At 51.1% G+C, this 27,002-nt stretch overlaps 1 protein-coding gene across 3 annotated transcripts in view; it reads right to left on the reverse strand.

The window, feature by feature from the left end:
• LOC123022049 (wiskott-Aldrich syndrome protein family member 3-like) overlaps positions 1-27,002 on the reverse strand; it is a 30,134-nt gene continuing 3,132 nt past the window's right edge. The window contains exons 1-9 of one of the 3 annotated variants that reach the window (XR_006414460.1): positions 15,304-15,770; positions 13,744-13,878; positions 13,167-13,320; positions 12,733-12,850; positions 11,304-11,479; positions 10,540-10,803; positions 9,057-9,445; positions 8,009-8,260; positions 1-7,831 (exon numbers count right to left, since the gene is read on the reverse strand). Coding sequence is in view for 2 of the 3 variants with exons in the window: in XM_044427443.1 (XP_044283378.1) it covers positions 8,103-8,260; positions 9,057-9,445; positions 10,540-10,803; positions 11,304-11,479; positions 12,733-12,850; positions 13,167-13,320; positions 13,744-13,878; positions 15,304-15,436 (1,527 nt within the window). In the remaining variant the exon portion in view is untranslated. Of the gene's footprint in view, positions 8,261-9,056; positions 9,446-10,539; positions 10,804-11,303; positions 11,480-12,732; positions 12,851-13,166; positions 13,321-13,743; positions 13,879-15,303; positions 15,771-27,002 lie in introns of those variants that run through there. The other 2 variants (XM_044427443.1, XM_044427442.1) reach the window with 2 other exon arrangements.

Raw genomic sequence — 27,002 nt, forward strand, 5'->3', positions numbered from 1 at the left:
CAGAAATCCTCTTAAAATCTTTATTTTCTGTATTATTATTATCATTATTACTATTATCAACATGCATAAAGTGTCAACAGCTTGGGTTTATGTTGTACAACATGTCTTGAAAAAAAATAAAAGAACCATAATTTATTACTAGCATTTTTTTTCCAGATCTCATATAGGTTTTCTTCTACAGGCAGGAAAAAAAGAAAAATCCATTTGCAACCATACAGTTGGTCCTGTTTTGTCAGCATTGGGACAAGCAGAACCCACGATATCGGGAATACTTGTTTTACAAACAGCAAACTCTGCACAGTAGATAAGATACAAGTAGCAAACATTTACTGATCTACTGACTAAATGCACGTGGTTAGAAGAACACCTCATTAAGACAGTGAATAACTTCTTGTATGGTTGCTCTTTCAGCAGTTCTATTAAGAATGTGAATCAATTAAATCAATACTTTGAAGCATGTGCAAAACCCCATATACTGGCTAGACCCCTTGTTTCTCCGGTTAGTTGCCCCTTTTGAGCAGAAATAAAATATTAAAAAATTCTTATCTCAAAAAGAAATCTAAGCTGTGATATCAGCAGAAGATGCATCAACATATTTCGAAGGATCGCTGGCTTTGCTTGGTGTATGTGGTGCTTCCATAAGTCAAATGGAGGATAGGTCTTGACGGCTGAGCCCTGTGAAAGCTCCATAGATCCTCCATGTTCAGGAGCAGTGTGCCCCTCTAAACAACACATGTTCGGAACATGCAACAGGAGAGGCTTTTGCCTAGCTGCTCTGCATGCGAGCTCCTCCAGAGGAGTATAAGTGAGACGTTGGGGAACGTGTGGCCCTCAAAATGTTCCTGGACCACAACTCCAGTCAGGCCTAGCCAGAACAAGGATGATGGAAATGATGGCCCAACAACATCCGAAGAGCCACAGGTTCTCCTGGCACTGGGTTAGAAGGTCTGAACCAGAAGAGTTCTGCATTTGCTTCTTGAGCGCATGGGAAGAGAAGTGCCCTGGTGAAGCTACGAGGGGTTGCTTTCCTCAGCAATGCTGTGGCGCACCACTCATCCTGGCCCTGTTGCGCCGTGGGATGCAGCGCCACGAGCTGAGCGGACCAGAGCGGGGAGGCGGGCACTGCCACTGCAGCAGCGTCACTGGAGGCCCCACTGCACCAATGGCCGTTCCTGCAGCAAAGTTGTTCCCGGCCAGACCTCTTCAGCCCTGCATCTCTGAGTGCAAGAAAACCCCTACGCACAGAGGGTGGTGGGCCAGAGGAGAAGGCCAGGCTAGAACAAGACTGGGCATCTCCGGGGCTGCCTGGCAGGGCCCCTGGAGGGCCCAACAGGCCTGGCCCATGTGGGGGACCCGGCTGCCTCCAACCTTCTTCGCGGCGGCTTCAAACTGCAGTTGTACTGGCTCAAGAAAGCCAGTGCCTTTGCGACTTCAACCAGATCTGGGGCACACTAATGCTCTCTGCCAGGAACCCATGGCCAGGTACTGGAGAGGCTGAACACGCACCTCTGAAGAGAGAGAACATTCCTGGGGGCAGAGGGGTTGGGTGGGCAGGCCAGGAACACGCCCAGCCATAAGGGGCCGAGGGGGAAGAAGCCTCACACACTGGGGGCACGCCGCTGAGTGTGGAGTTGCCCCGGGGGACCCTGGGGGACCCCGGGCTGCAGCATCAGGATTCTGGAGTGACTTGCCATCCCCCTTCTTCTCCAGCCCATCGTCCTGGGGCTCAGGGAACGCAAGCTTTGCCACCGGTCCCCCAGCCCTCCTCACTTCTGCTCTGGCTTCTGTCCAGAATCGGTCACCGCTTTCGCTGCAGTGACACGGTAACAATGTGGATGGGGTGCAGGGACACAGGATGGAGACGGAGAACTGAGTCTTCTAAAGTGCAGTGCAGGTTCTGTGATCTTTACTTTGAACTGCAAGATTCCAAGGGAAGAGTCTTTCTATTGCCCTTGGGGAAGGAATTCACATGATCAGGCCAAGCAGGAATAAGAGGGCAGTGTGTGTTAATGACAGCCCAGGGACAAAGTTGGATCTATAATGGCTGTTAAGCAGTCACTGCAAACACTCGACATTTGGCGGTGCCAAATATTCTCTCATCTCAGAGTTTTCCTCAAAATAACAGATAAGAGGCAAGCGATGCAAATGAACTTATCGGCTGAACAGGCTAATTATTTCAGTTCTATTCAGCCCTCATTTGCTACCCTGGTGCTGCCCTGCTGCTTCCTAGAACCATGTTCCGTTTTTAAAAAGAAAAAAATAAAATATTTGAACAAAGTGATAGCCGTTTCCCACTATGTTGGTCTTCAAGGCAGTTTGTGAGGATATTTAAGTAGCTTTGCTCTTGCTCTCAGCAGGCACTGATCTCCTGTCCACCAGCCCACTCTTCACCGGGCAGACCCACCTAGCTGGAAACACGTATGTTCTTCTGCCGAGCTCAGGAGGCACAGTTTTAGCAACTGCAGGAAGCTCGGCCAAATCTGCCACAGCAAACCTGACGCTGGACCTGCTTTCTTCTCATCCTGCTGCTGCTACCATTGTGGATCTGGCAAACGCCTTCCAGCCCTGCCAAGCCACGGCCGCAGTTACTCTGGCTATTGAGCCTGAACAGGGGGCAACTTCCACCCACAAGAAATTTCCATTTAAAGATTGAAACGCAGCCAGTGCACCAACTCGATTTATGAAAAGCAAATCTGAATGCAGCCTCTCCCATGTATCAGTTCAATCACGCCTGCAAACTAGCAGCATCACCACACGGGCAGAATGTGGGGCAAGGGCTCATCCTCCCCGTGCAATGAGAGGAGCGGAACGTGGTGGTGCTGACGGCCGTTCTGGGGCCGGGGGCCAGGAAACGGACATCTTGACAAGGGGCCCTCTGTTCACAAGGGAGAGTAGAAGGGGAGTTGTGCATTTGCCAATGGATGCGTGTGTCCTCTGGACCATCCTGGCTCCCAGACAGGGTGCGGGGAACTTAACCTGCTGCCCATGAAGAGGGTGGTGGGTCTCTCTCAGCCTGGGATCACGGGCCTGGAACGAACAGCCCCACCGTCTCTAATGGAAAAAGCCAGCGCATCCACACGTCCCAGGAAAAATCCCCCAACCCTCAACACCAGCTGTGGATCTGGACGGGCTGGCGGGCGCAGCTGAGCAGAGAAGGGGCGGGCAGCGCAACCCGGTCCTGCCTGCAGAAGTCAAGTGGGGCGATTCTCCCACAAGAGCATCCGTGCTTGATTTCTTGCATGTACCCACCATCTCTGCCCATCAATGAACGGCCTGAAGGTGGCGTGGCATCTGGCTTCCTTCGGTGCAGTAAAGGATGGGAAGTGAAGGAATCTGGGGGAAGCGGAGGGCTGGGAGCTGGAGAGGTGGCGAGCAAGCCAGTCCTCTTTGTGAAGTCATTGTTGAGGCACAGTTGTGGCATACTAGCAAAAATGCACGGCTTTACTGAACGGCTGAAGTGGGCTTCAACTGGACAAGTCAAGGACAACTGGGATGCATCCCAGCCTGGGGCAAGTTACCAGGTACAATGCCAGTATATTCGTTTTTGCTCAGGTTTTCCTAAAGTGGAGGGAGGGAGGGAACTTGATGCGAAGTGGGACGAAATTGCATTCCCTTTCATCATGGTATAGAAAGGGGAATATCAGCTCCCTTATGTAATCCCTCCAAATGCTCTTTTTAATGCAATCAACGCCCAATCACCAGAGTGAAAGGAGGCACTAGATGGACACCGATCCAGGCTGGGTTCCACGCTGCAATCTGGGATCCCCCCTTCCGAGGAGCACCGGCTCCGCTGCAGTGGTGCAGCCCAGCCAGCGTTTGAAGGACTTTGACAAAAAGGAAGGTTTTATCAGCTGTGCCCAGAACTGGACTGTTAATAGCATTCAAGTGAGACGGAATATTTAAATATTCACGTTTTCATGATCTGTGTCATCCCCTTTGAGGTTCTGGCTATGAAAGATTGCATAATGCTGCTTGCTCATATTTAGCAAGGAAGCAGGCATGGTGTGTATTAATGAGTGTGAAGTCTCTGCTGTCCAGCTGCAACTGTGCAATTAAATTTAGCAGTGTTACTCCTGATGTGGTTTATTATATCATGCTGTCATTCTGCGGATCTGATGTTTTACAAAAGCCTTCCTCAAACTGGGTGCTCCCCTGATGTCTTGGACTACAGCTCCCATAATTCTGAGCCAGTAAGGCCATGGGTCATTGTGGGAATTCTAATTCAACAAATCTGGAGAACATCCAGTTGGGAATACTATGCTGGGAAAGTATGATATGGGAGAAAACTACAGAAATCCAGAGAAAGTATGGATTCTCTGATCTAGACAAATGTTTTCACCATGAAGCTGTGATTGTGGGGGAAAGGACACTGCTCCAACGCTCAGCAAGCAAAGGCATCCTTGCTTCCAATCTGATGGAGCTGGAAAGAAAGGTCAGGCTGCAAAGACTGTTTGGTCTGCCTAGCTTTGGGGTTCCAAATGAGAAAACATAAAGGTATCTTAGAGCAATAGCTGGAAAATTAATCAGCCAGAAGAAATATGGTGCTCCATGGGAATAAGAAGGCAGACCACAAGGGTGGTGGAACTCATCCCTCTCTGTGTCTCTTGCTCTCTCTCTCTCTCTCTCTCTCTAGAAAAGCAGTTTGCTTTGTCTGTCAGTGCCCTAATCCTCCAGAATTCAGCAAACAGGGCACTCAAAGAATATCCTGTAGAGGTGAGATGAGTGGAGTCCCTCTCCATGGACTGTCCTGGAGATCAGCCACAGCAACTTTGTCCCGCAAAGCCTTTCAGAGGTTAGGAAGGATTGGCACCCATCCCATCCCATTTCTACCTGGGCTGATATCTCTCTCCCATTATCCTTGAATGCCAAATCCTCCCCCTATGAAATTTGCTCCCTTTCCGGCATCCCACCTCTGCTACTCGGCCACTTCTAGGTCCAGAAAGAAGGTATGTGCCCTGACATACGGCTGTGGGCCGTCCAGAGACAAAAGTGATTGGACAGGCTAGAAATATCCCAAATAAATAAAATAATAAATGAAAACTAAATATCAGGACCACTGAATCGCACACCTTGAACTGGAAGCTGAACTTCCCTGGGCTTCTCAGCCCATGTGAACGAATTGCAGCTTGTCTGGCTCCCTGCCTTGACCACGACAACTTTGGGCTCTGCCCACTGTCCTTATGCCTTGGCTGCCATCAGAGGTAGCAAGTCCTTTAAGCCCTGCTAGTTATGGTGAGGACTAACAAGCTAAGGGTTCCAAGGGAAATTTGATTCAGACCAAACTCCGCCTTTGGAGACTGTGGCAAAGCATTGCCAGCTCGCTGAATCTTCAACTCTCGCCTCTGGACAAGGAAAAAGACCTGCTTAGGAAAAGAGGAAGAGCTACGCCGAGAAGCTTGTGGTTCATACTTCCAAGTCCCACACTTGTGAGGTTGTGACAGCTTCCACACAAGTACAAGGTGCAGCTTTCAGTCTAATGCAAGAACGGGGAGGCTGCCCGTCGAGGAGAATCTGCCCCACACCAGCGGGTGCAGATGGACAATTGCAACGTATGGAGATACCCAAGTGAGGGCACTCGGGTGCAAGCTTCTTTCAGCGAACAGGGACACCCCGTGTTCACAACCGTCCCTCGCAGAGCACACATGTCCTGGGCCGAACCCATCTGCCACTGCACGGAGAAGGAGGCGCCCTTATCTCGGGAGGGGCTGCTGGTGCAGCCCATCACAAAACAGGGATGCATCCATTGCTCCATCTGAAGCTGCTCTCCTCTTCCGGGCCAAAGCAGCTGTGGCCAGACCAAGCAAGCAAAGAGTGGAAGCCCTGAAGAAGACCTGGAGCTGGCCCTGCTCCTCCAGGGAGTACAACGCAGACTCTCTTTTCATCTTGGGGAGATGAGACATGAGAGGACCACTCTCCAAGCCTGTGCACCAGTTCTGGCTAATAGCAGGGGTGTTGCCCTTCTCTTTTTGCAGCATTCCCAAACAGAGCAGGAGGCGCCCACGGGTCCCTCGCTGGGACCTTAACCCACGACCCAGAACCCAGAGAAGCCTTATGTCTGAACCTGAGATGCAGGGCTTTTGCCTAAATCTGCAGTGCTTACATAGCAACCTGGAGGTCTTTGAGCAGCAAAAATCACTCCGTTTCTCTTACTGATTGGTGGAGAGATGGAAAGCAGACCATTCGTACCTTACCGAAAATCTTTGACCCAAAAATAACACTTCCTCCATCCAACTAAAGTTAGTCCTGATATGTTCTGTAGTTCTATGCAGGTTGCTTCCAAAGTAATCAGTATGGCTTACTCTTAGGGTGGTGTATATGGGATTGCAGCCCAGATCCCACTGAAATAAAAGGAACAAGCTTGTCACAAGTAATTTTGGTCTGATTCAGGCATCATGTTCTCCTGGGAAGTCCTCTTAAGAGTGACGTGGTATATGGCACCCAACAGTCACTTGGACTGCTTTTCCATGCTAGTGCATGGTTCTTTAAAAGAGCAAGTTTATAATCTGCTGCACACTTAACTGGGAGCAAGCCCAATGGAACTCGGATTACTTCCAAAGAAACATGGAACTGGAAACTGGGTGCGAATATGAGGGTGTTGGCTTGCTTTTCTTTTGTTCTTTTCAGATATCTAGCTTGTAAAAACGTGAGTCCTTTAATGATTGGTTAATGCAGGCCTGAAAAACATTCTTTACAATGAAGCTTACACATTGAGTATGGTTCTGAGAAAGGGAAGAACTTTGCTAAATTGACTGGGTAATGTTAGCAATGTATTGTAAATTTGAGCTGGCCAAGTCAGAATTTTCCTATTATAATCTTCTAGTTTTGATGGACCTGACTTAATCTTTTTGAATTTAATGTATAGTTGTGTGTGTGTGTGCGAATTTTTTCATTGCAATGTCTGAAAAACTACATGTAACAATCGAAAATCAACCAGATTGCCAAGATGAGTTGGATCCTACAATTTGAGACATTTGACATGATATTTGCAGTTGTGGGCCGGAATTCACCTGTCACATACACAAACGGCCACCTACGTGGGATAGATATCTGTGCACCCCTGAGTACAGAAGCTGGTTTTTGGTTTGTTTGTCTGTTTCAAAGTGCAGTCAAAGGGGTCTGATTTCCCCTGGAGGCTTGCAGTTTGGAATTCCCATTTAAAGCCAATTGATCTCCCGTTCACTGGACTGGATCGCATTTTGTGTCACTTTCCTACAACAGCAGCTGCCCCTTGCTTTGCTTGACCTCCCCTGGCGAACTGCCTCAGCATGGCTTCGACTCGGTTTCCCCTCTGTACTCAGGGTCTCTGCCACCTTAGGCGGCCACACACACACGACGCCTGGGGACACACGAAAGCTTGGCCCGTCCCTGTGCTCGTCTTGAAGGTGACGCAGGACTCGTTTTTTCTAGAACTAATCAAAAGTCTGGCCAGCCTTCTCTAGCCATGTGTTGGCCACACTGAATGGGGCTGATGTGAATTGTAGTCCAACGCAACTGGAGGATCCCAGGTCGGATCCCAGGAGCAGGTGCAGGAAGCAACAGAGAAAGCTTAAAATCAAGGGAACGCCATTCTCCTAACCTGCGAAACCGCAGTGCGGTATTTTCCACAAGAAGGAAGGCTTTTCCCCACCCACCCCAAGAACATTTAGGTCTAGAAAGTGCATCTGCTTGAAACATCAACATTGTCTTTGCTATTATTTAATCACACCCTACGTCTGCTTGTTGCTATGGCTGTGACCGCTTTCGCAAGCCACAGAAACCCACAACTGGGTACTCATGCGGCTTTTGTGTCTTTTCTCCAGCATGTTCAGAGGCTCGACTGCCATTTTCACACCTGGGGAGGGGGCAACGGGTGAGCCATCGGTCTCCCACCACAGACGCTTTTCAAAGACAAGAGTCACTAATGCACGCTTGCCCACCAAGAGGCCAAGTTAAAAAAAGGTTCAAGAACGCAACATGGCACAAAAGCAAAGCTCCTGAACATGAGCTGCTGGAAACCACGACAATTTACCTGCAGGGACACCCAGTCACACACACCTGGCTGCGGAACGGTGGCCAGAACTTGGGAGACCCCCTGCACCCTGGCGCAGTGCTCTGCCCTGGGATCAGTCCGACCACTCGTTCTCGTCCAGTTCGGAGTCGTCGTCCGATTCGCTGTACTCGACCGCGATCCTGCGGGAGAGGATGGTGGCCACGTCATTGCCCACGGGCTCTTTCTTCGCCTCCTGCTCCCACTGCTCCTGGACCTTCCGGAGCTGGATGCCTGGCGGGCGGAAGGAGAATGTCTCAGGGTCAGCCTGTGCAAACGTCTCAGGAGAGCCCTGATGGGGCCCTGGGAAGGCCTGCCTGGTGCTGGAAGCTGGCTTTTTGGAGCTGGGCTTAGACCTTCTTCCCTCAGGCCTTTGGTGGCATCTGAGGAGACTCTGAATCAGGTCTTGATTTCTTTCCCTGTTGAATCTTGGGTCCAGGCAAAGCCGATCGCAAGGGGTTGCGAGAGCGCCAGCCACAGTTCATGCTCTTTGTTGAGAGGGGGTCCGTCTCTCACGCACGGCAGGCGTGAGAGATGCAGGGGGCTGCTCAGTGGGAGCGGTGGTCAGGTTCTGGCCCTGAGGAAGAGTCTCGGAAGCTCCTCCACCTGTGCCCAGTGAAGTTCTTGGGCGAGCGTGAGACTCAGCCTGCTTTGGAAGGGGAGGAAGGGTCTTCAGGAAGGGAGGGGACACCTGTGCGAGACCTGGTCCTCGACCTGGTGGGAGGAGGGAGCTGCCCGTGGGAGGGGGGGTGTTTTCAGGTTGGACTCAGCACTTCGTGGGAGCAGAGGTTCGTGCTTCAGCCTTGGCAGAAGGCTGTTCCAATCTCGAACTGCTCCGTGATCTCTGGAATCTCCACAAAGGAGCAGCCTTTCAAGGGATCGGTTGATACTCTGGACTCGAAGGGAAGGGGGGCAGGGACCAGCTCAGGGCCTTCAGCACCACATCCCCGTTTCAGAAACACAAGCAAGGCTAGAAAGGTCGGATGCACAAATAAACCAGCAAGCGGCGACCGCGGCGCCCGACACTCACCCCGGCGAATGGCAGCCAGCAGGTCGCTCCGGGCATCGCTGATGGGCATCAGGGAGACCTGCGGCTTCCGCGGCTCGGCCGTGACGGCAGGGGGGGACGCGGAGTGGGCTGGTGAGGCGGTGCCTGTGGGGGGGCCAGGGGGAGGAGGGGGTGGTGCGACGGGAGGCCCCATGGGGCCCGTGGGGGGGGGGGAAGCGGAGTAGGGGCAGGGTGGAGCGGGAGGGGGAGAGGGAGCGTAGGCGTGCGTCCCCACAGCGGCTGCGCTGGGCGCCATGGCAGGGGGGGCCGAGATGGGGCTGTCGAAGGCCGTTTGAGCAGAGGGGATGACCGGGGGAGGGGGGGGGGGGGCGGGGGGCACGAAGTACTCCATCATCGGCACCTGTTGGGGGCTGGAGAGAGAAAGGAAGGAGCCTTCCTGAAACAGCGACTGAGCCAAACAAACCGGACAAATATTTAAAAAGTTCCTTCAAGTCACACAACCCAGTGATGGAGTTGCTTTTCACCTTCTGGCATGATGCGATTCCTTTCTGGCTGGGGGTCAAGGCCAGAGAGAGGCCTGCAAAACTGAGATTGAGTTCAGTGTGGCCAATTTGCTCCTTTGCTGGGCAACCTCGCCTCTGTGGAGACACAATTGTCCTGGAAGGTCTCTCTCCTTTTTCTTTTGCAGCAAACGTGTGTCTCTTGGGATCGAAAGAACTCTCTTGCATGCCAACTCAGACTGCCGCAAGGAGAACCTTTCCTACTGCCACCAATTCTCTTTCCTGAAATTTCCCTGTTACTCCGATATGCTGGGCCAGATACCAAACTCAACACCCAGACCATCCGCCAGGTAACTCCTGGGCTGGGGTGGAGAAGCTCAGCCCCTGGAGCTTCCCAGATGGACCCAGCCTGGCCCCGGCTCGACCCCTTTCCCCAACGACCAGTGCTTTGGTAGATTCCCAGCACCTGTGTAGTCTCCCCCCGCCCCCACCAAAATGCCTCTCCTAATGCTCCATTTTTGGGAGCAAGCACTTTAAACTAATGAATAGGGACCCAGTGAATAAGGATTTGATTTGATTTAAACATTTATATGCCATTGTTTGCAGCAGCCTCAAGGATGTTCATCCTTGTCACCTGTCCTTACAGACCGAAAACCTGCCCCACTTCTGTCACCCCACAAGGCAGGCATGAGTTGTCCCCCAACCAAGGCAGAGTCACAGGAATATTTATCTATCCCGTGTGTTTCCCAGGATCGGCAGGACTCTGTTCAGGCAACCTCTGGGTGGTATTTTCCCATGGGGAAACCAAAGCCAAGACGCTTCCTCTTCATCACATGGGGCATCATGGCAAAGGAAATCCTGGGAGGCGAGCTGGCCAAATCCCTGGCTGACGGCCTCACTCGCCTTTCAGCAACCGGCCACCTGGAAGCTTTGGAAAAGGCCGTGCTCTCTGCTGAGGGGAATTTCAGAACTGGCAGAGGAAGAAAAGCAGAAGGAATCCATACCCATAATCCTTGACTATCTGAGGTCGCGGTCCATTTAGCATAGTCTCTGACGGCTGTGGCACATGGGGCTGCTGGACCCGGTTGAGACTGTTCTGCCGACTCCCTGCAGCCGGGGGCCTGAAGACATGCTCCTGGGCCTGGCTAGCCACCAGGATGACCTCCTTGTTGTCCGAGGACTGGTGGGAGGCAGGGGCCGCAATCTGCTGGGCGGGGTGGTTGGGACTGGCCGGGTATGAGTGATCGGCTGCATCGGATGCGTAAGATCTGCCACACACAAAAACACCCGAAGGTAGTACACCTGGACGCCAGGGATGGGTGGGAGGAACCGGATGGAAGGGGAGGATGCAGGGCACCTATCAGCTGCTGAGGCCAAGATCTCGATGTGCAAAGACACAAGGTGCAGGCACCAGAGGGAGGGAGGGAGGGAGGGAGGGGACTGCACTGCACTGCCAGAGATTAGCCTTTGGCATGCTCGCGGTCCCCCAAGCTCGGGTCCCCAGGGACACCCTCAGCACCGCAGGAATGCCGCAAAGCCCACACAGCATGTCCGGAGCACCTGAGCAGTGAGCGCCGCAACGCGTCGGGAGCATTTCCGCGTGGTTTTGACCTCCCTGAACCTGCCTCTAGCCGCAAGAGAGCCCTTGCTATTGTGAGCGAGAAGAAGCATCCAGAACAAAAGAAGCGGGAGTGGAGCCAAAGGCCCCACAGAAAACAGCAACAGAAAAGGCAAAGATCCAGCGAAGCGTGTAATACACAAGACCTGCCTATTGCCCGGGGACAGTGATCCTTCCGATGAGGCCATGTGATATGGGGATGGTGAGAACCTGCTATCGGGCCGGAATTCTTTATCATACGCCATCATGTTCCACTCCAGGCGCCGGTTGCGAGCCTTCCGCACTTTCTTCACTTCCCGGGTGGAGTCCTCTACCAGCCTCTGCTCCTGGGGGAGCGTGGAGAGAGAGAAGCACCGGCCACGTCAAACGGCTCCGCACTACAGCATGCCCTTGCCATGTCTGGCTGGTGCGCACATACGGACAAATGCGGTGGCAGGATCCTGCACTCTGTTCTGCAATTTACACATAACTGGTCCTACGCATTAACCCTTCTAGGATTTCATCACAATATGCCCAGTCTGAAACATCCCCAAATTTCAGCCCCCAACCTTTTACAGCCGCCCCTCCCCATAAACCAACCATAACCATGACACAAAAGTACCCCAGAATCTCCATAGGAACAGTTGTATGGGTACTTTTACACCCCACCCCACAATAGGTCCCAGACAAAAACACAAAAGAAGGTTCAGTATGGATCATCTTGGTAAGTTTTTAAAACTCAGCTGCCTAGCTAACATCCCCAGCAAACAAAATTAAAATCCATTGAGGGAACACATTGCTGTGATATTTAACAGTTAGTAGGCTAAATCTATGGCTATAGGGAGAAAAGGCCCATGGGCCAAGCAAAGTTATGCGGATTTCCTCATTTTTCTTTGCCTGAGAAAGGATTAAATCTTAAATTACTTATACTTGCCAAGAGCAGAAAACATTTTTATGTTGACTGAAACTTTCTCGGAGAAAACTTTACCGAGAAGACAGGTTTTTCATTTGCAACATTTTCCTTGCCTGGAGCACTTCTTTCTGGGGTCAGAAATGACCCCAAATGGGAGTAATGCTAGTTTTTGGTTAATGCAAGACTGCTTTTTGAAAACTCCAGGGCTGAAAAGTCAATGTACTGGGACACTAAGAAACACAGGAAGCAAGAAAAGTCCTTCTGGAGATCTCCTAAGCCTCTCCAGGATGACTGCTTGTTTTCCACCAGCTGGGAACTGAACTCTCAATATCTTTTTCCAGGAACTGCATAGATAAGGACATAGCAGGCCCTGCTCAAAAGAAGCAAGCCCATCAGAATGTGCTGCCTCAGTACACATCCTTTCGTAATGGATGTCTGGCAATGCTCAGAACTGTTTCCCATTTCTGCATTTTAATAGTGTGATATTTACTAGAGAGCTGAGCTTCCAAGTGTTCGGCGAAAGCATCCTACCTAAGCTGCTTGAATTAACCAGTTTATTTTAGCACCCCATTAAATACTGGCCGGGGAGGGTGAACTTTCTCCTCTTTTGACCAGCTCTGCTTGTGCAGCTTCTACAGACACTTCCAGAATCCCACGCACTGACCATTTCCTTTTACCCACTTTTACCTTCTGCCTGCGTTTTTCTTTCCTCTTATCCTCGGTTGCCTGCAACATCTTCTCTTTCCACAGGTTGAAGAAATAGGAAGGGTCCGTGTAGAATTTTAAGCCATCTTTCTTGTCATCTCTGCAAATGAGAAAAGAAGAGGGGGAGAGACAGATTCTGTTATCTGTAATCGCCTAGAATTTTCTCAGAATCAAAAGTGCTGAGTGTCTGTGTGCTGCAGCTGTCAGAGACACAACAGCTGGAACATCCCATCTTGCAAGTTGCAAGATGGGATGAACCAGAACCGCAGAAACAGAACTTGGTTCTGAAGTTGCAGTTTATGCAAAATGGGACCATGCTATGCCCAAGAACCTGGTTTAGAGCTGTAAAGCTTTACGTAGCTCAGAACTGCATTGAATTGCTGGTGTGGTGGGACCCCTTTGGCTGAGTTCTGTACCTGTAAGGCGTGAGGATGTTCAGCGGTGGAGGTTTATCGCAACGCTGGTACATCTCCATCACAGGGTTTGGGATGGAGTTGCGAGACACAACCTGCTGGTTCTGAATCGTGGAGCTCTTGAATGCTTTCCGCATGTTGATATCCTGCAACGAGACTGGAAAAGCGCAAGGCAGACGTGAGCCAGGGATGCACCGAGCTCCGAAGCCCTTGTGATTCCTGTGCACAACACAGACCTGGTTTCCTGCAAGGTTGAGAGTGATCGGAATTATTTTCATAATCTCACCCAGAAGCAGTTGGCAGCTGGCTCAGTGCTGTGGCCACAACATTACAGAAGATTAAGCAACTGATTTATCTGCAGATTTTACCTCTTCAGACCATTCTTTTATCAGTTCTTATGATCTCCCATTTTCAGGCAGGGAGAAAAGAGACTGATTCCTCCCCACTTTCCTTTTGCTGGTTTCCTCGCATTTGTGCAATTCCTCAGCACCGCTGAGCCTGAGGCAGTGGCCATAAGGTTCCCGCAGACAACAAGATGGACAAAGAAAAGCCATTTCCAGAATACTCCGCGATGGCTTACCTTCCTCCACTGTGGAGTCCAACTGAGTCACCTTGACCACCAGAAGATCCACTCGCTCCTGCAACGAATTCATCCGCATGTAGAAGCTATTGGCTTCATTGAAGAGTTCTCCAAAAATATCTTCAGCATGTCTGCCTGCAAATTACAATTATAACCATAAGCCACCTTGCGAAGATGGTGAGAGAAAAACATATTTCAAACGCACCACACCAACAGACCAATTCTCTGGTGCCAAGGTTCATAGGAGATAGTAGGCTCCCTTTCCTGGGTCCACAGGCATTCTTCTGACCTTGGGAGGGTTGTCCCCACTGCCCCACTGAGGAGGAGGAGAGCAGCTACTCTTCTTATGAGGCTCGGGAGAGGATTCCGGCGACCTCAGAGAGGACAAGAAGGAGCTCCTTCCACTTTCAGAGAGCCACCGGGGCAGAAGAAAGACTTGCATTAGCATCCCTGCAGCCTCTCCTCGAGTCATTGCCCACGGCCATGAAGTGCGCTGGGTGGGCTGAAGGGGTCTGTCTAGCTGAATCTTTTTCAGGGAGAGATTCATGGAATCATAGAATAGCAGAGTTGGAAGGGGCCAAGAAGGCCATCAGGTCCAACCCCCAGCTATGCAGGACTCCAAGTCACACCATCCTATGAGATCAGCAACAGATGCCCTTCTCCGGGAACACTCTGTGAATGATATTAGGAGGGTGAGTACCCGGAGGAGGGCCTTCTTTGCGGTGGCGCCCCACCTATGGAATGCACTCCCCAGAGAGCTCCGCCTGGCGCCATCATTATTTGTTTTTTGGCACCAGGCTAAGACCTTTTTATTTAAAACGTAATTGTTAAATTATTTGTATTTATAGGATTTTAAATTTTTAGCCGAGATGCACCAGAGGTTTTTAAATAAACTTTTTATTGTTATATTGTTATTTATTTATGTATTTTGTTTCTGTTGTGAACCGCCCCAAGGCCTCGTTGTGATGGGGGAGGCATAAAAATGTTTTAAATAAATAAATAAATAAATAAATATTTGGATGACCGTCCAGTTTCTTCTTGGGATGCCTCTAGTGTGGGAGAGCCCACCACCTCTCTAAGCAACTGCTCCCAAATGTAGTATTGCTCTGACAGTGAGGAAGCTTTTCCTGATATCTAGCTCGAATTTCAGTTGTCGCAACTTGAGCTGATTATTCTGTGCTCTAAACTCTGGTATCAGTGAGAAGAGCTCTTGACCTTCCTCCTTGTGGCAGCCTTTGAGGCGCTTATAGAGGGGTCTCATGTCCCCGCTCAGTCTTCTCTTCTCCAGGCGGATCATGCCCAGTTCTCTCAGTCCCTCCTCACTGGGCAGCGTTTCCACACCCTGGATCATTTTTGCTGCCCTCCTGTGGACGCTTCCTAATTCAAAGCACCTCTGCGTCTCCTCCCACCCTGCCTGACTATAGGAAAGGTGGAGGGCATAGGCTAGGTGGAGAAAGCCAGTCCTGGAGCCCCCGGTCGACTGGAGCATGTGCGCCCGGCCATGCTGGCCCCCCCGGGCCACCGCCAGCACCCCAAGACACACAGCTGCCGCCCACTCACTGAGGCTTCCCAGCTGTTTGATGATGGCTGCTAAGGTGCTGTTGGTCACGCATTCCAGCTCGCTGGTCACCCCATCGGGAAGCGCTCCTCGGCAGAGGTGGCGAGGTTCGATGTTCCTCTTCACCAAGGGCATCCTGGCAAGGGATCAGAGCCTCTTCGCCTAGGAAGAGAAGGGGCAGAGATCCGCTCATTCCTTTTCGACATGCTGCTTCCCTGAGAAGGTAGGGCAGGCCGAGAGGCAGGGACTCAGCTCAGCTCAGCTCAGCTCAGCATCAGCCAAGCACCATGGCCAAAGAGGGGCTGAACCCAGTTCTTCCCAGTCTAAGCACATGGCAGCACCTTGGTTTGCATGTCATTGGTTTGGTGTCCTGAGGGTTTTGGTCATCATGCTGAGACTTTTGTAAAGGTAAAGGTTTCCCCTTGATGTGAAGTCCATCATGCCTGACTCTAGGGGGCGGTGCTCATCTCCGTTTCCCGGCCGAGGGAGCCAGTGTTTGTCCACAGACAGTCTCCGTGATCCTGTGGCCGGCATGACTAAACACCAAAGTGCACGGAACACTGTTACCTGCACGGAATGCTGTTACCTGCCCACCGAAGTGGCACCTTTTCATCTACTCGCATTTGCATGCTTTCAAACTGCAAGGCTGGCAGGAGCTGGGACGGAGCAATGGGAACTCACCCCTTGTGCAGATTCCAACCGGCGACCTTTCGATCTACCAGCCCAGCAGCACAGTGGTTTAAACCACTGTGCCACCTGCAGTCCCGACTTTTGTAAAGGATGGGATAAAAATGCTGCTGCTGCTGCTAATTTCACAGAGCTCCCAGAACCAGAACATGGGCATGCATGGCCATCCAGGGGAGCAGCTTTTCCCACAGGTGGCCTTGCAGCCCGCCAAGGTGTTCACCCCAAAACAGCGCTGGTCTGACTGTTCTGGCAGCGCAGCATCTCTGCCCAAAACTAAGGACACGAAGGAGGAGAGCAATTAGTGGCCACGGGTGATGGTGGGATTTCTCATATAGGCACCAGGAGACGAGCAGCACATTGCAAGCGTGTTCTTCTGACTCAAGCAAAGGTGCGGCAGGTGACGATAAAAGTGTCCAAGCCCCGCAGCATCACTTTATCCCACGCCTGCACAACACCGACGTCTATCCGAGAATTCAGAGACCAACACTTAAGGCAGGCTGGGCACCTGCTGAGGGTCAACAGCCCAGCTGAGGCCCACTGGCAAGAACCCCGTGGACGTCCCCTTCCTCTTCACCTGCAACCTGCTCGTTTATCCATCGTTCCTCCTCCCTGCATTTCATCCTCACAACAGCCCTGTGAGGTAGGCCAGGCCGAGAAATGGTGATTGGCCACGGGTCAGTCAGTGGGTTTGCCACTTAGCTGGCACTCCCTGGCTCCATTCTAAATTCGAGCTGCTACACAACCCTACCTCTGCTTAGATGATTTAGACTGCACGATTTAAACAAGCTTAAATACATTTCATAAACAAGCCGCTGTTGGGCCAGGGGAGTGGGGGTCCCTGTCCACATATGGTGCTCTCAGCTCGTTCTGTCTGCCTCAGGGTGCGCACCTTGACCACGCGGTGCAAAATTTGCAGGACTGCTTCCCTGTGCAGAATCGCCCCACAAAGTGCTGTGCATGCCGAGATCCTTCTGAAAGTATACAAGCGAGGGCTGCAGTGTGCCAGGAAGTGAAGCTGTGTGTGTGTGTGTGTGTGAGTGTGTGTGTGTGTGTGTGTGTGTGTGTGTGTGTGTATGTGTGTGTGAACACAATTTCCAGTGTGGTGGAGGACTCTTTCACCATGCATGACCCCTCCTCCTCTCAGCAAGAAGCAAAACCAGGATAAAGGATGCAAGGAAGGAATAGCTGCAACGTTAATTACACCAAGGAATGCAGTGAGGTTTCTGTAATGTCCTCAGGTCAAAGAATCCTGCCTTTCTTGCTTAAGAATTTAGACGCAGCATTTTCTTTTTAGCACAATCCACCAATCGCCTGCATGGCTCTACGCTGAGCTTCCATGCCAGATCACCTTTGCTAAGCTGGAGAGATGGGGGCCTGCAGCTGGATGGGTGACCTCGTGTGGAAGCGGAGCAGGGGTTGGGCTTGATGGCCTTACAGGCCCCTTCCAACTCTACTTTGGTTCTGTTCTATTCAGCAGGACAAGAAACAGGGAAACCACCCTGCGTCTGCTTTGCTTCCATTTGAATAACAGCAGCGCTGTTAAGTACGGTTTTATCTGATATGCCCTGGCTGCTTTTCCCATCAAGAGCGTCTGTGCACAGTTCTCCTCTGCCACTCATAACAAATCATGAGCTGGAGGATTTGGGGGCGAACTGGTGTGCATTCCTTCCAATGATCCCCAATGCGTGAGGAATCCTAAAGGCTTTCCCTCTTTTTGCTCATTCTGAACGTAGGTTATTGTTTGCGACTGGGAAGGTGCCACTGCCAGGACACGTGGATCGTGCTCACGCGATGTCTCAATACAACAGTGGCCAGTGGCAAGCCGCAAACCCAATTAGTCGCTACCGTCCTGACGGACTGGCAAGGAAACAGAGGGACTGCTGGAGACTCAAGTGCCACTTATTGATGGACTCAATAAGACACTGGGGACCCTTGTGCTGAACTGGCCTTAATGAACTCATTTCCCAAGCCTCCCTCCCTCATCTCAGAATGGGCAAATCTTTCCATTCCAGCACTGCCACTTTTCCATCTTTGCAAAACATCCACCCTTTATTTCATACTGTTCCATTCCAGCATTATTGGAGTTTTTAAAAAAATCAGAACATACTTAAAGATGCAATTTCTCACCAGAAATTCATGCATTGCCACACTTCATGCAAATGCCTTTACACAGGTGCTTGGATAATTTAGATTGACAAAGCTACGTTGCAATGCCTAGAAGACGGGAACAAGGGGGGGGGGATTTTATGTGGTGGCGGCCCCCACCTCTGGAATGCTCTCATGAGGGCACCCACCTTGCAACCCTTTCCAAACCTGTCTAAGCATCTTCTGACCGCTGGCTATGCTGGGTGAGGATGATGGAAGTTGTAGTCCAATCCATCTGGAGGGTTACAGCTTGGGGAAGGCCTGGATGAAGCCACCATATTTACAGAAAAGTATCCTTCCCAACTCTATTTTGAAAATTTGGGGAGGTTTGCGTGTGTGTCTGTGGGACAGTGGTGATGGCAGGACTGAGCTGAAAAAGAAGTTCCACACACATACGCAGAAGAAGCTTTGTGGAACTTTTGACCAAGAGCTCTCTATAAAAGGCCAGCCCAATCCTGTCTTAGTTGAAGAAAAACAGTTCTGTTTTCTGGGAAACGAGCTGCTTGACAACTCTTATCAGGACTGTTCCCATGCCTGAGCCAATCTTGCAGCCCCTAATTTTGCAATTCGGGCATGGGGACAAGGAGCGTGAAAGAGGAAAAGCATTTACTGAGCAACTTGAAAGAAGAACACGATTGAAAAAGCCCAAATAATAAGGGCCCAGATTCCTTCTGCCAATTAAGGGGCAAAGAGATGGCCAGCAGCTCCTGCCCTCATGGAACACATTTGCGAACACCCATAGAAAAGGGAAAGAGAAGAATTGGACTGAGCTGAAGAATGGGCTGGAAGAAAAGCAGTGCTGGGTTCCATCCAGGACTCGCTGGATTCTGCAGAAGGCGGACAAGAGCCTTGGGACCAGGCCAGGCTCAATCAGCCACCCTTCGCCCATTAAGCATTTGGCAAAGCAACTAGTCCTGTGTGAGCATCACAGCTGAATGCAGAATTAGCCAGGTGACGCTTAGCCTATATTTATTTATTTAGGAAACTTCTATGCTGCCCCATTCGCCAAAGCCTTGGGGCGGCTCACAGACATAAATAAACTTCATTAAAATAATATAAATTAACAGTATAAATTAAGTCGCCCTGGCCAAAGAATAAAATAAATAAATACTATTAACAGTTAAAATGACGTTTGAATAAAAAGGTCTTGGCCTGGCACTGAAAAGGAAATAATGATGGCGCCAGGCGGACCTCTCTGGGGAGCACATTCCATAGATTGGGTGCCACCACAGAGAAGGCCCTCCTCCGAGTAGTCACCCTCCTAATTTCCTTCACGGAGGGCTCCCGGAGAAGGGCCTCTCCCGCAGATCTCAAGGGGCGGGCGGGCATATATGGACGTAAGCACTCCTTCAGGTAATCAGGACCCAAGCCATTTAGGGCTTAACAGGTCATCACCAACACTTTGAATTGGGCCCGGACTTCAATGGGGAGCCAGTGAAGCTGACGGAGAACTGGAGTCATGTGAACATAATGCCCAGTCCCCGTCAGCAGCCTGGCAGCTCTGTTTTGAACCAATTGAAGTATCCGGACTGTCTTCAAGGGTAGCCCCATGTAGAGCGGGTTACAGAAGTCAAGACACCTTCCAGCACTGGATTCTAAAGAGGCATGAACTGTCGAAAGGGCTGGGATCAGCTTGATGAAGCTATGAGGGGAACTAAGATGCAGTCGATCTCATAATCACCTAGCCAACTACTAAAACCCCCCCGCAGCCAAGTGCCTTTAGCTTTCATCTATTGGTTATGCCTCCACAATTCCCAGGCTGAAGAGTTCAATTACGGGTGGTGGGAGGGAAACCCAAGCTCCAGAAGGAAACTTTCAGAAACTCGGTGCCTCCTGGAATGACGGCTGCCGCACGGTACGAGCCGAAATGATGCTACAGAGACTACAGAGTGAGTTCACCTGCTGCCCGCTGGCCTGCATCGTGTCACTGAGGCAGCAAGTGCAATCAAGCATCTCCAGAAATGATCCAGTAATTAAGTCCCACCGCGAATGAAATAACGAACGCACATTATGGACTTGGCTATTGCGCAAGGCATAGAAGAGGAGGTACTGCAGAACGGCTCTGGTGGGAGAGCTAAAGATTATTTCTAGCCTGCCCAGTTGAAATGCGGCGCATTGGAGGCTGTTTTCCGTACTGATGCTGCTTTCGGCTCCTGCTGCCCGCTCAGCCCAGAGACCCATCACGGGTTCCACAGGTGATCGTGCCAAGAGCCTTGCAAACATTCCCGCGTATCCTCCAGCAAGACTTTGTGGATGGGAGTATCAACCCTGCAGCGACTTTGGCAAAGGAATAGCTCCCTGTCCTCCTGAGGGTTCCCTCTGGAAGCTCAGCACAGAGAAACAGGAACGTCAGTCGGCCAGTCGCTCCCAGATCAGGCTGAAGCGATCGGTGCTGAAGCGGCACGGGGATGGGATGCCGATTTCCTCTGCCGCCCCTCTCAGAATCCCCTCTCTCTCTTGCTGCCTCTGCAGTCTTCACAGTGGGTGGAAGGAAAATGAATTCCTCCCCCAGCGATATATTGTTCCCCATCGTGATGCAAATAATTTTATGGTAGCTTGCTCCCGAATGGGCAATTAAGACCGATTTACTTTACAAAAGAGCTGCTCCGGCAAGGGAAACTGTCAGAACTGGTTTGTTGATACGGATCAATGCAGCTGCCTACATTTTTCCATTTTCACTGGGACCAGTTGCAAGCATGTCCGGATTTATGGGGCTGCAGGTCCAATTTTTAGGCCGAAGGATTCACTCCCAAGGGGCATGGAGTCCACCCAGGCCTCATCGGAAGGGCAGGAAGGCACGTCTGCCTCTGGGGCCTCTTCCACACTGACGCCTTGGGCTGCTCCCCGGATACAGCAGGAGGCGGCCTCACGGTTTAAGCCTCGCTGCCCTTCGGAGATGCCCGGCAAATTCTTGAGTCTCCATGCAGGCCAAGGCTAAAAATGTGTGGCCCTCCAGATGTTGCTGGCCTGCCAATCCCATCATCCCCCGCCAACATCGGGAGCGAGGAATGGAGATGGAAGCTGCAATTGAGCATCATCTGGAGCATGGCATGGCTGGGGGATGCTGAGAGTTGTGGTGCTTTTTTATGCATCATCATCATCATCATCATCATCATCATCATCATCACCCATTGCATTTACACCTTGCCTAGAACAGGCACAGAGGACACTTTGTCAGACCAGACCAAAGGTGCGAACTGAGATACCTGGATTAAGTAATACTGAATGAAAACAGTGGGATTTACTTCAGCGTATGGAAGACTGCGCCAAAGCCTCTCTTTGGCTGAGTTCTGTGCATCTTTTTACTTGGAAAAGAAAACCTGGAGGTGGAAGGGTATAATTATTCACAAATTGCCCCCCTCCACACAAACACACACACTTCCAATCAATACTACCAAGGCATGGCTCATTTTGTAGCAAATTAAGCCTGGAGACTGCGGGGGGAAACATGCCTGAGCTGGGTCTCTTGGGGCTTCATTGACAGGACCCCCAGGCACCCCCTCATGTCCTGTGACTTGCCCTGGAAAACACAACACACCGAGGACCCCCGTCAAACAGAGGCCTGCCCTCTGCAAAGCAAGCCACCCGGCCCGGCTGGCCATCCCTCCAAAGTCCACGTCGCTGGACATAGGCTCTGTTCTCGCAGGGCTTCCTCCCAGGTGGATTTTCCTGCTCTATGGGAAACCTCACACCCAGAGGCCAGACGGGAAGGGAAGCCCCGTTCACACCAGAGCCCATTAGCCATGCTTGCCTTGAGCATCTCATTAGCAAGTCTCTAGGGCAATGGCATGTTATGGACTAGCTGATTATCAACAGCACCAAAGCTGCTAAGGAGGTGCAGACACTGTGAGGTGGCTGCAGAGACCTGCTAGAAGTGTGTGTGTGTGTGAGAGAGAGAGAGAGAGAGAGAGCAGTGTGAATACAGGACAGCCCCGGCCCTGACGAAGGAAAGCTTTCCATTGCAACAGGGGGTGCCTCACAGGCGAAGGGTTTGGCTCAGGGGCTGAGCGCAGGCTTTGAACCACCAGGCCCAGTTCAAAGGCTCTCAGGAAGCAGGGCTGGAAGACAATCTCTCTTTGCCTAAGACGCATGGAGAGGGGGAGGAACCGGGGGTCCACACGGCCCCGCTCTCCCCATACACACAGGCACATACTGACCCTACTGCCCAGGGCAATTTGGAGAAGTCGCAGCTGGAGGGAGAAGGGTTAACCCCAACACACACACACACACACACACACACACACACACACACACACACACTTTGGCTTGAAAAAGACCTTAAGTTCTTGCTGAAACATTTGTCAGTCAAAACGGAAACAGACAGTGCTAGGCCAGATTTCCTGTTGGACCATCTCAACATAACATCATGTGTGATAACGGAGCTTCGTTAATCACGTCTGTCTCGTCTCGACGCCATTACCAGGCACCAATGGGCACTTTGGGCACCAATTCAAGCCTGGAGGGGCACTTTTTTTAGATTGATAAGGAAGGCAATGCCAGCTTAAGGCCGGCTTACCAGCATTCAGAATAATTAAGAATAATGAAAAACCGTAACATCAGTATAAATGAATACACTCAACCAGCCACCAAAGAAGAAGAGATTCAGCCAAGCAAGCAAATCAACAAGCCTTTCCGCAAGGCGGCCCGTCTTCAAAGCTTGCTTAGCGAGGGGCAGCAAGGGGGCAGAGGTACTTCCATGCTGCCATGTGGTCTTTGCAAAGGGAAGGGCTTTCTCTCCTCCCCACACATTTAATTTCCGTCACAGGGACGGATAATAAGAAGGGGTCCCAGACGCTCGGTGGCGTTCTTGAGCAAGCGATTCCACAGCGTCCCTGTCCTCCGAGCATTTAACTTCAAAGTTAAACCTGCTGCTTAAGCGGCATGTGGAAACGAGCTGCCGTAACAGGGTGCATCCAACACCTGCTACAAGCGGGATAGCGGCATTTGGGGTCCGCACCCTGCCTGCACTGCTTCAAGGGCAGCCCCATGACAACAGCAAAATGGGAGGAGGGAGGGCAGGGACAGGCCAATGTCTCCAGGACCTTGTGCTGCTTGGCAGCCACCTGCACCAACTCATCCCAGAGCGACTTCCTGGGCCTCTCGGGTCCAGTCCTGGCCTCTCCATCCGAGGCTGTGAAGCCACAGGATGGAGCGACAGCCTTTGTCTAAGGCGCAGGAGCCCAGCCTTGGACTAGATGAGCTAAAGTCTGACTTGGTGCAAGGGCCTTTCGTGTACGTTTGCCACACTCGGCCGTCCTTCCCGAAAGGCAGAGCCAGGCATCTGTTTCCAAGAGGCATATGGTCATTTCTTCTCGTGGCCATTTCCAGCCTCCAAACTGCATCCTTCAAGCATCTCTGACTTCTCTGCTCGGCCAGCTGCACTGCTCTTCCCATGCTGTTTCTGCTCCAGGAGATGCGTCTTTGCGCAGTCCAGCTCAGTGCACTTTCTCAGCCTAGCAGGATCGGGGGGAGGGGAGGCCGCGGCTCGACCTGAGCTGCTGAGGCAGCCTTCATGAGACAGAGGCCTTCCCCTGCCGGATACAGAGGGCCGCTGCTAGTTCTCCAGACTGCAAAATGTCAGCGGGACGCTGTACGGGTGTTGTAGAAAAACCTTTGCATCTGAGGAGACATCAAGGCTCCTCTCCGGCCTCAATCAGGCAGCGGCTCTCCAAGGGAGCTGGCAGGAATCTCCTCCCCGTCTCAAGGTCCTGTCCCTGGGGACTCAGCCTGGGACCCTTCCATTTCTTGCCCCCAGTCCTTGAAAAGAAAAGCCTGTTGTACACAGGCCTGGGGGGGGACACATCAGCCACAAGGGGCACCTTGCTCTCTCCCTCTGAAGCTGGGCAAGCACAATCCCTACAGGCAGCTTATCAATATTCAGAATGAAATACAACTCAAATAAATAGATGAACTAATGGCCAGCCACAGTGGAAAGGGACTTTGGAGTTGTTTCGATTATATCCACGGTCTTTCCAATGACACATTTGAAGCTCTTGCCACTAGGAAATGATTTGGGAGGGCAGTTGTGCTTAGCTGCAGCAGAAACCTTCCTGATTTTTCACACCACTTCATACAGAAACCAGTGGCCATCTGCTTAATGCCAGTCAAGGGGAATATCTGAACCATCATTTGAAGCTAATCGAATCCTTTAATGTGTCAGTCACTCCTGCAATGCACCTGTTCAACTTCGCAGGCAAATCCCCCAAGCGTATTACTATTAACATTGCAGGTCACAATCACAAATTCTTCTATCAAAGCTTCACTTTATACTTGAAACATTTATATGCCACCCTTTGCTCTAAAAACAACAACACCCACACAGCAAATTACATAAATTCAGAACATAAAAGCACCCGACAAGAAGGAAACAAAAAATGAGGCAAGAGTCACAGCAGAAAACCAACTCTACATTTTCTCCCTGAAAAGAGCTGTGAACAAAATGGTTTTGACCAGTCTCTTGAAATGAAAGCCAGGCAAAAGTTTTAGGCTGTGATCTTGTGCCGATTTAACTGGGAGTAAGCCCCGGTGAACTTCATGGGACTTACGTCTAAGAAGTATATTTAGGATCACACCAGCAAAATTGTATTTCACAGCTCCACAAAATGATGCCAGTAAATCAGAAGGTGCACCATTTCAATTGTGCGATATCAAGGCCACAAGCAGACAAAGTCACGGGTCAATGCAATGCAAAGGAACCTCTAAGTTAAGCTGAGCTGTTGTGCAATATGTGTGGGCAATACGAAGGTTTTTGGACATACAGAAGCTGAGGATGTGCAGGAAGGAATCCACCTGTGGAAAAGCTGGGTGTTTTCCACCTGAAGCATCTGCCTGGAGGCGCTAAACTCTCTGCACCTACTGGATCAGCTTGTTTGGAAGCCACTGCCCAAGCACTGGGCAAGTATCTTATCCAAGGATTCTGAAGATTTGGAAATCTCCGCCTCCCCGGATCAAGGGTCAAGGAGGAACACTGACTTTTCTGAGGTCTTTGAGCAGATGTACGTGCTCAGAAAAAGCACTTGGTACACTCCACCTGGGACTGCCCCATTTTCAGAAAGCATGTCCTGGAGATGTCCAAACACCTGAAGGGCTTCACACAGAAGATGGAACGGCTGTGCTCTCCCTTGCCCCAGAGGGCAGGAGTAGACCCTGGCTAGTGCTGGAGAGATGGCAGTGCAGCAGCTTCTGGCTGAACATCTGCGAAACCTCAGGAACTCTCCATCAGTGGGACGCACTGCTTCAGGAAGCAGTGAGTTCTCCTCCGGTGCAGGTAGTTAAGCAGAGCTTGGATGGCTGTCCCTCCGAGATGCTGCACAACTCGCACCCTGGGATTAATCGAGATGGCCTCCAAGGAACCTTCTCGCACCATGATTCTATGGTTCCAGGCAGAATGTCTCTCCCTGGAACTTGGGTTTGCTTTAGGAAATAGCTGCCAACAGATGGGGAGCATCCAAACTTGCACTTCCCTGCTACAACCTCGACACACGTTTTCTCTGAACATGCGTGTTGCATTACAGAAAAGGACAATAAGCCACTTGGATCAAAACCTGCCCGTGCAATTCTTCAACTTATGTTCCTTTCCCAACACATCCACCATACAAGTTCACCGGCCTGATAAGACATGGCATTTATTTATTAAGAACATTTTAATCATGCTATTTCATTCTTCCAAGAGGCTGTCAGCCAGCATTTTAAAAAACAACAACCCTCAATCAATAAAACTGAAAAATAAACCTTTGCACCAAGAGACCAGCGGTAATGATAAATTAAAAGGCAGAGGCAGGGAGGGAGACCAGTTCAAGAAGCAACCTGGAAAAACTCTTGAAGGGAATCATGTGGACGGGCTGCTTAAGGGCCAAAACATGTGAAATCAGTCGACCTCCCAGGGGAGAGCATTCCTGCACGAGGAAGTGTATGTCTTGAATATCTATCCACTGCACCAGAGACAGAGAAAACCTTTCTGCCCAGCAGCTGGTGTGAATTATGATGCTCTCGGGCACACCTTCCACTGGTTGCTCGGTCAGGCTGGGGCTCACTCATTTCAGCTTAAAGCTCTTCCATTTCAGCCTCTTGGGAAAAGCATGCAAAAACTGGGAAACCAAGCAGCTGGCAGAAGGGAGGAAGTGGGGTGGGGGCTCCCCAGAGCGCCCTGCCGGTCTCCTTTTTGTGGGCCATCAAGGTGCCCCCTGCTTCCAATGAATCCCGAGCTGAGAAGCATGTGACCCACTCGCAGTGGGCGGGCAGTGGGTGGAGCGCCAGTGTCACTCATTTAGGCACGGTTTGCCCAAGCCTAAAATCTGGGGCAGAAAGGACCCCTGCCCTGGACGCGACTCAGAAAGGGATGCAAAACGGGCATAATAGCAACAATTATTAAGATCACGATCGATTAGGTAACGCTTGCTCGCTCAGAGGGTTAAGAAGGGCAGCAGGCCAGGTAGAAAGGAGGTCAGGTGGTTTCTGTTCAGCCCCGTGTCTGTTGCCTGAGACAGAAGCTCTGAATGGGCTGAGGAAGGAAGAAAAAAACAGAGAGACCCTGAAGCTGCTTTGGGGGACATCAACTTCTGAGTAGGATTAGTCCGGCTGCAAAGAGGGAACTTGAAATTTCAGCTGCAGCACCGTTAAAAGCACATTAATATCCCAGTGGGAGAGAAGGGGGAAGAGGCTGCAAAATTGGCCTCCTGCCCTGGGTCAAGAAATGACTAGCTTCAGCACCGACTCTATCCCATAATCTCACAAAGCAGCTATGTCATTACGCACAGTATGCTCGCTGGAGCCACGCTCTGTGCCGGCTCAACCCAACGGGCAGCCTAGAGGCCTAATGGCACAGTGGAATTCCAGCAGGGGCTCCATGCCAATCGGGAAATTCCTCGGA

The sequence above is a fragment of the Varanus komodoensis genome, unplaced genomic scaffold, assembly GCF_004798865.1.
Source record: "Varanus komodoensis strain SLA01 unplaced genomic scaffold, ASM479886v1 scaffold18_3, whole genome shotgun sequence".
NCBI classification, from domain to species: domain Eukaryota; kingdom Metazoa; phylum Chordata; class Lepidosauria; order Squamata; family Varanidae; genus Varanus; species Varanus komodoensis.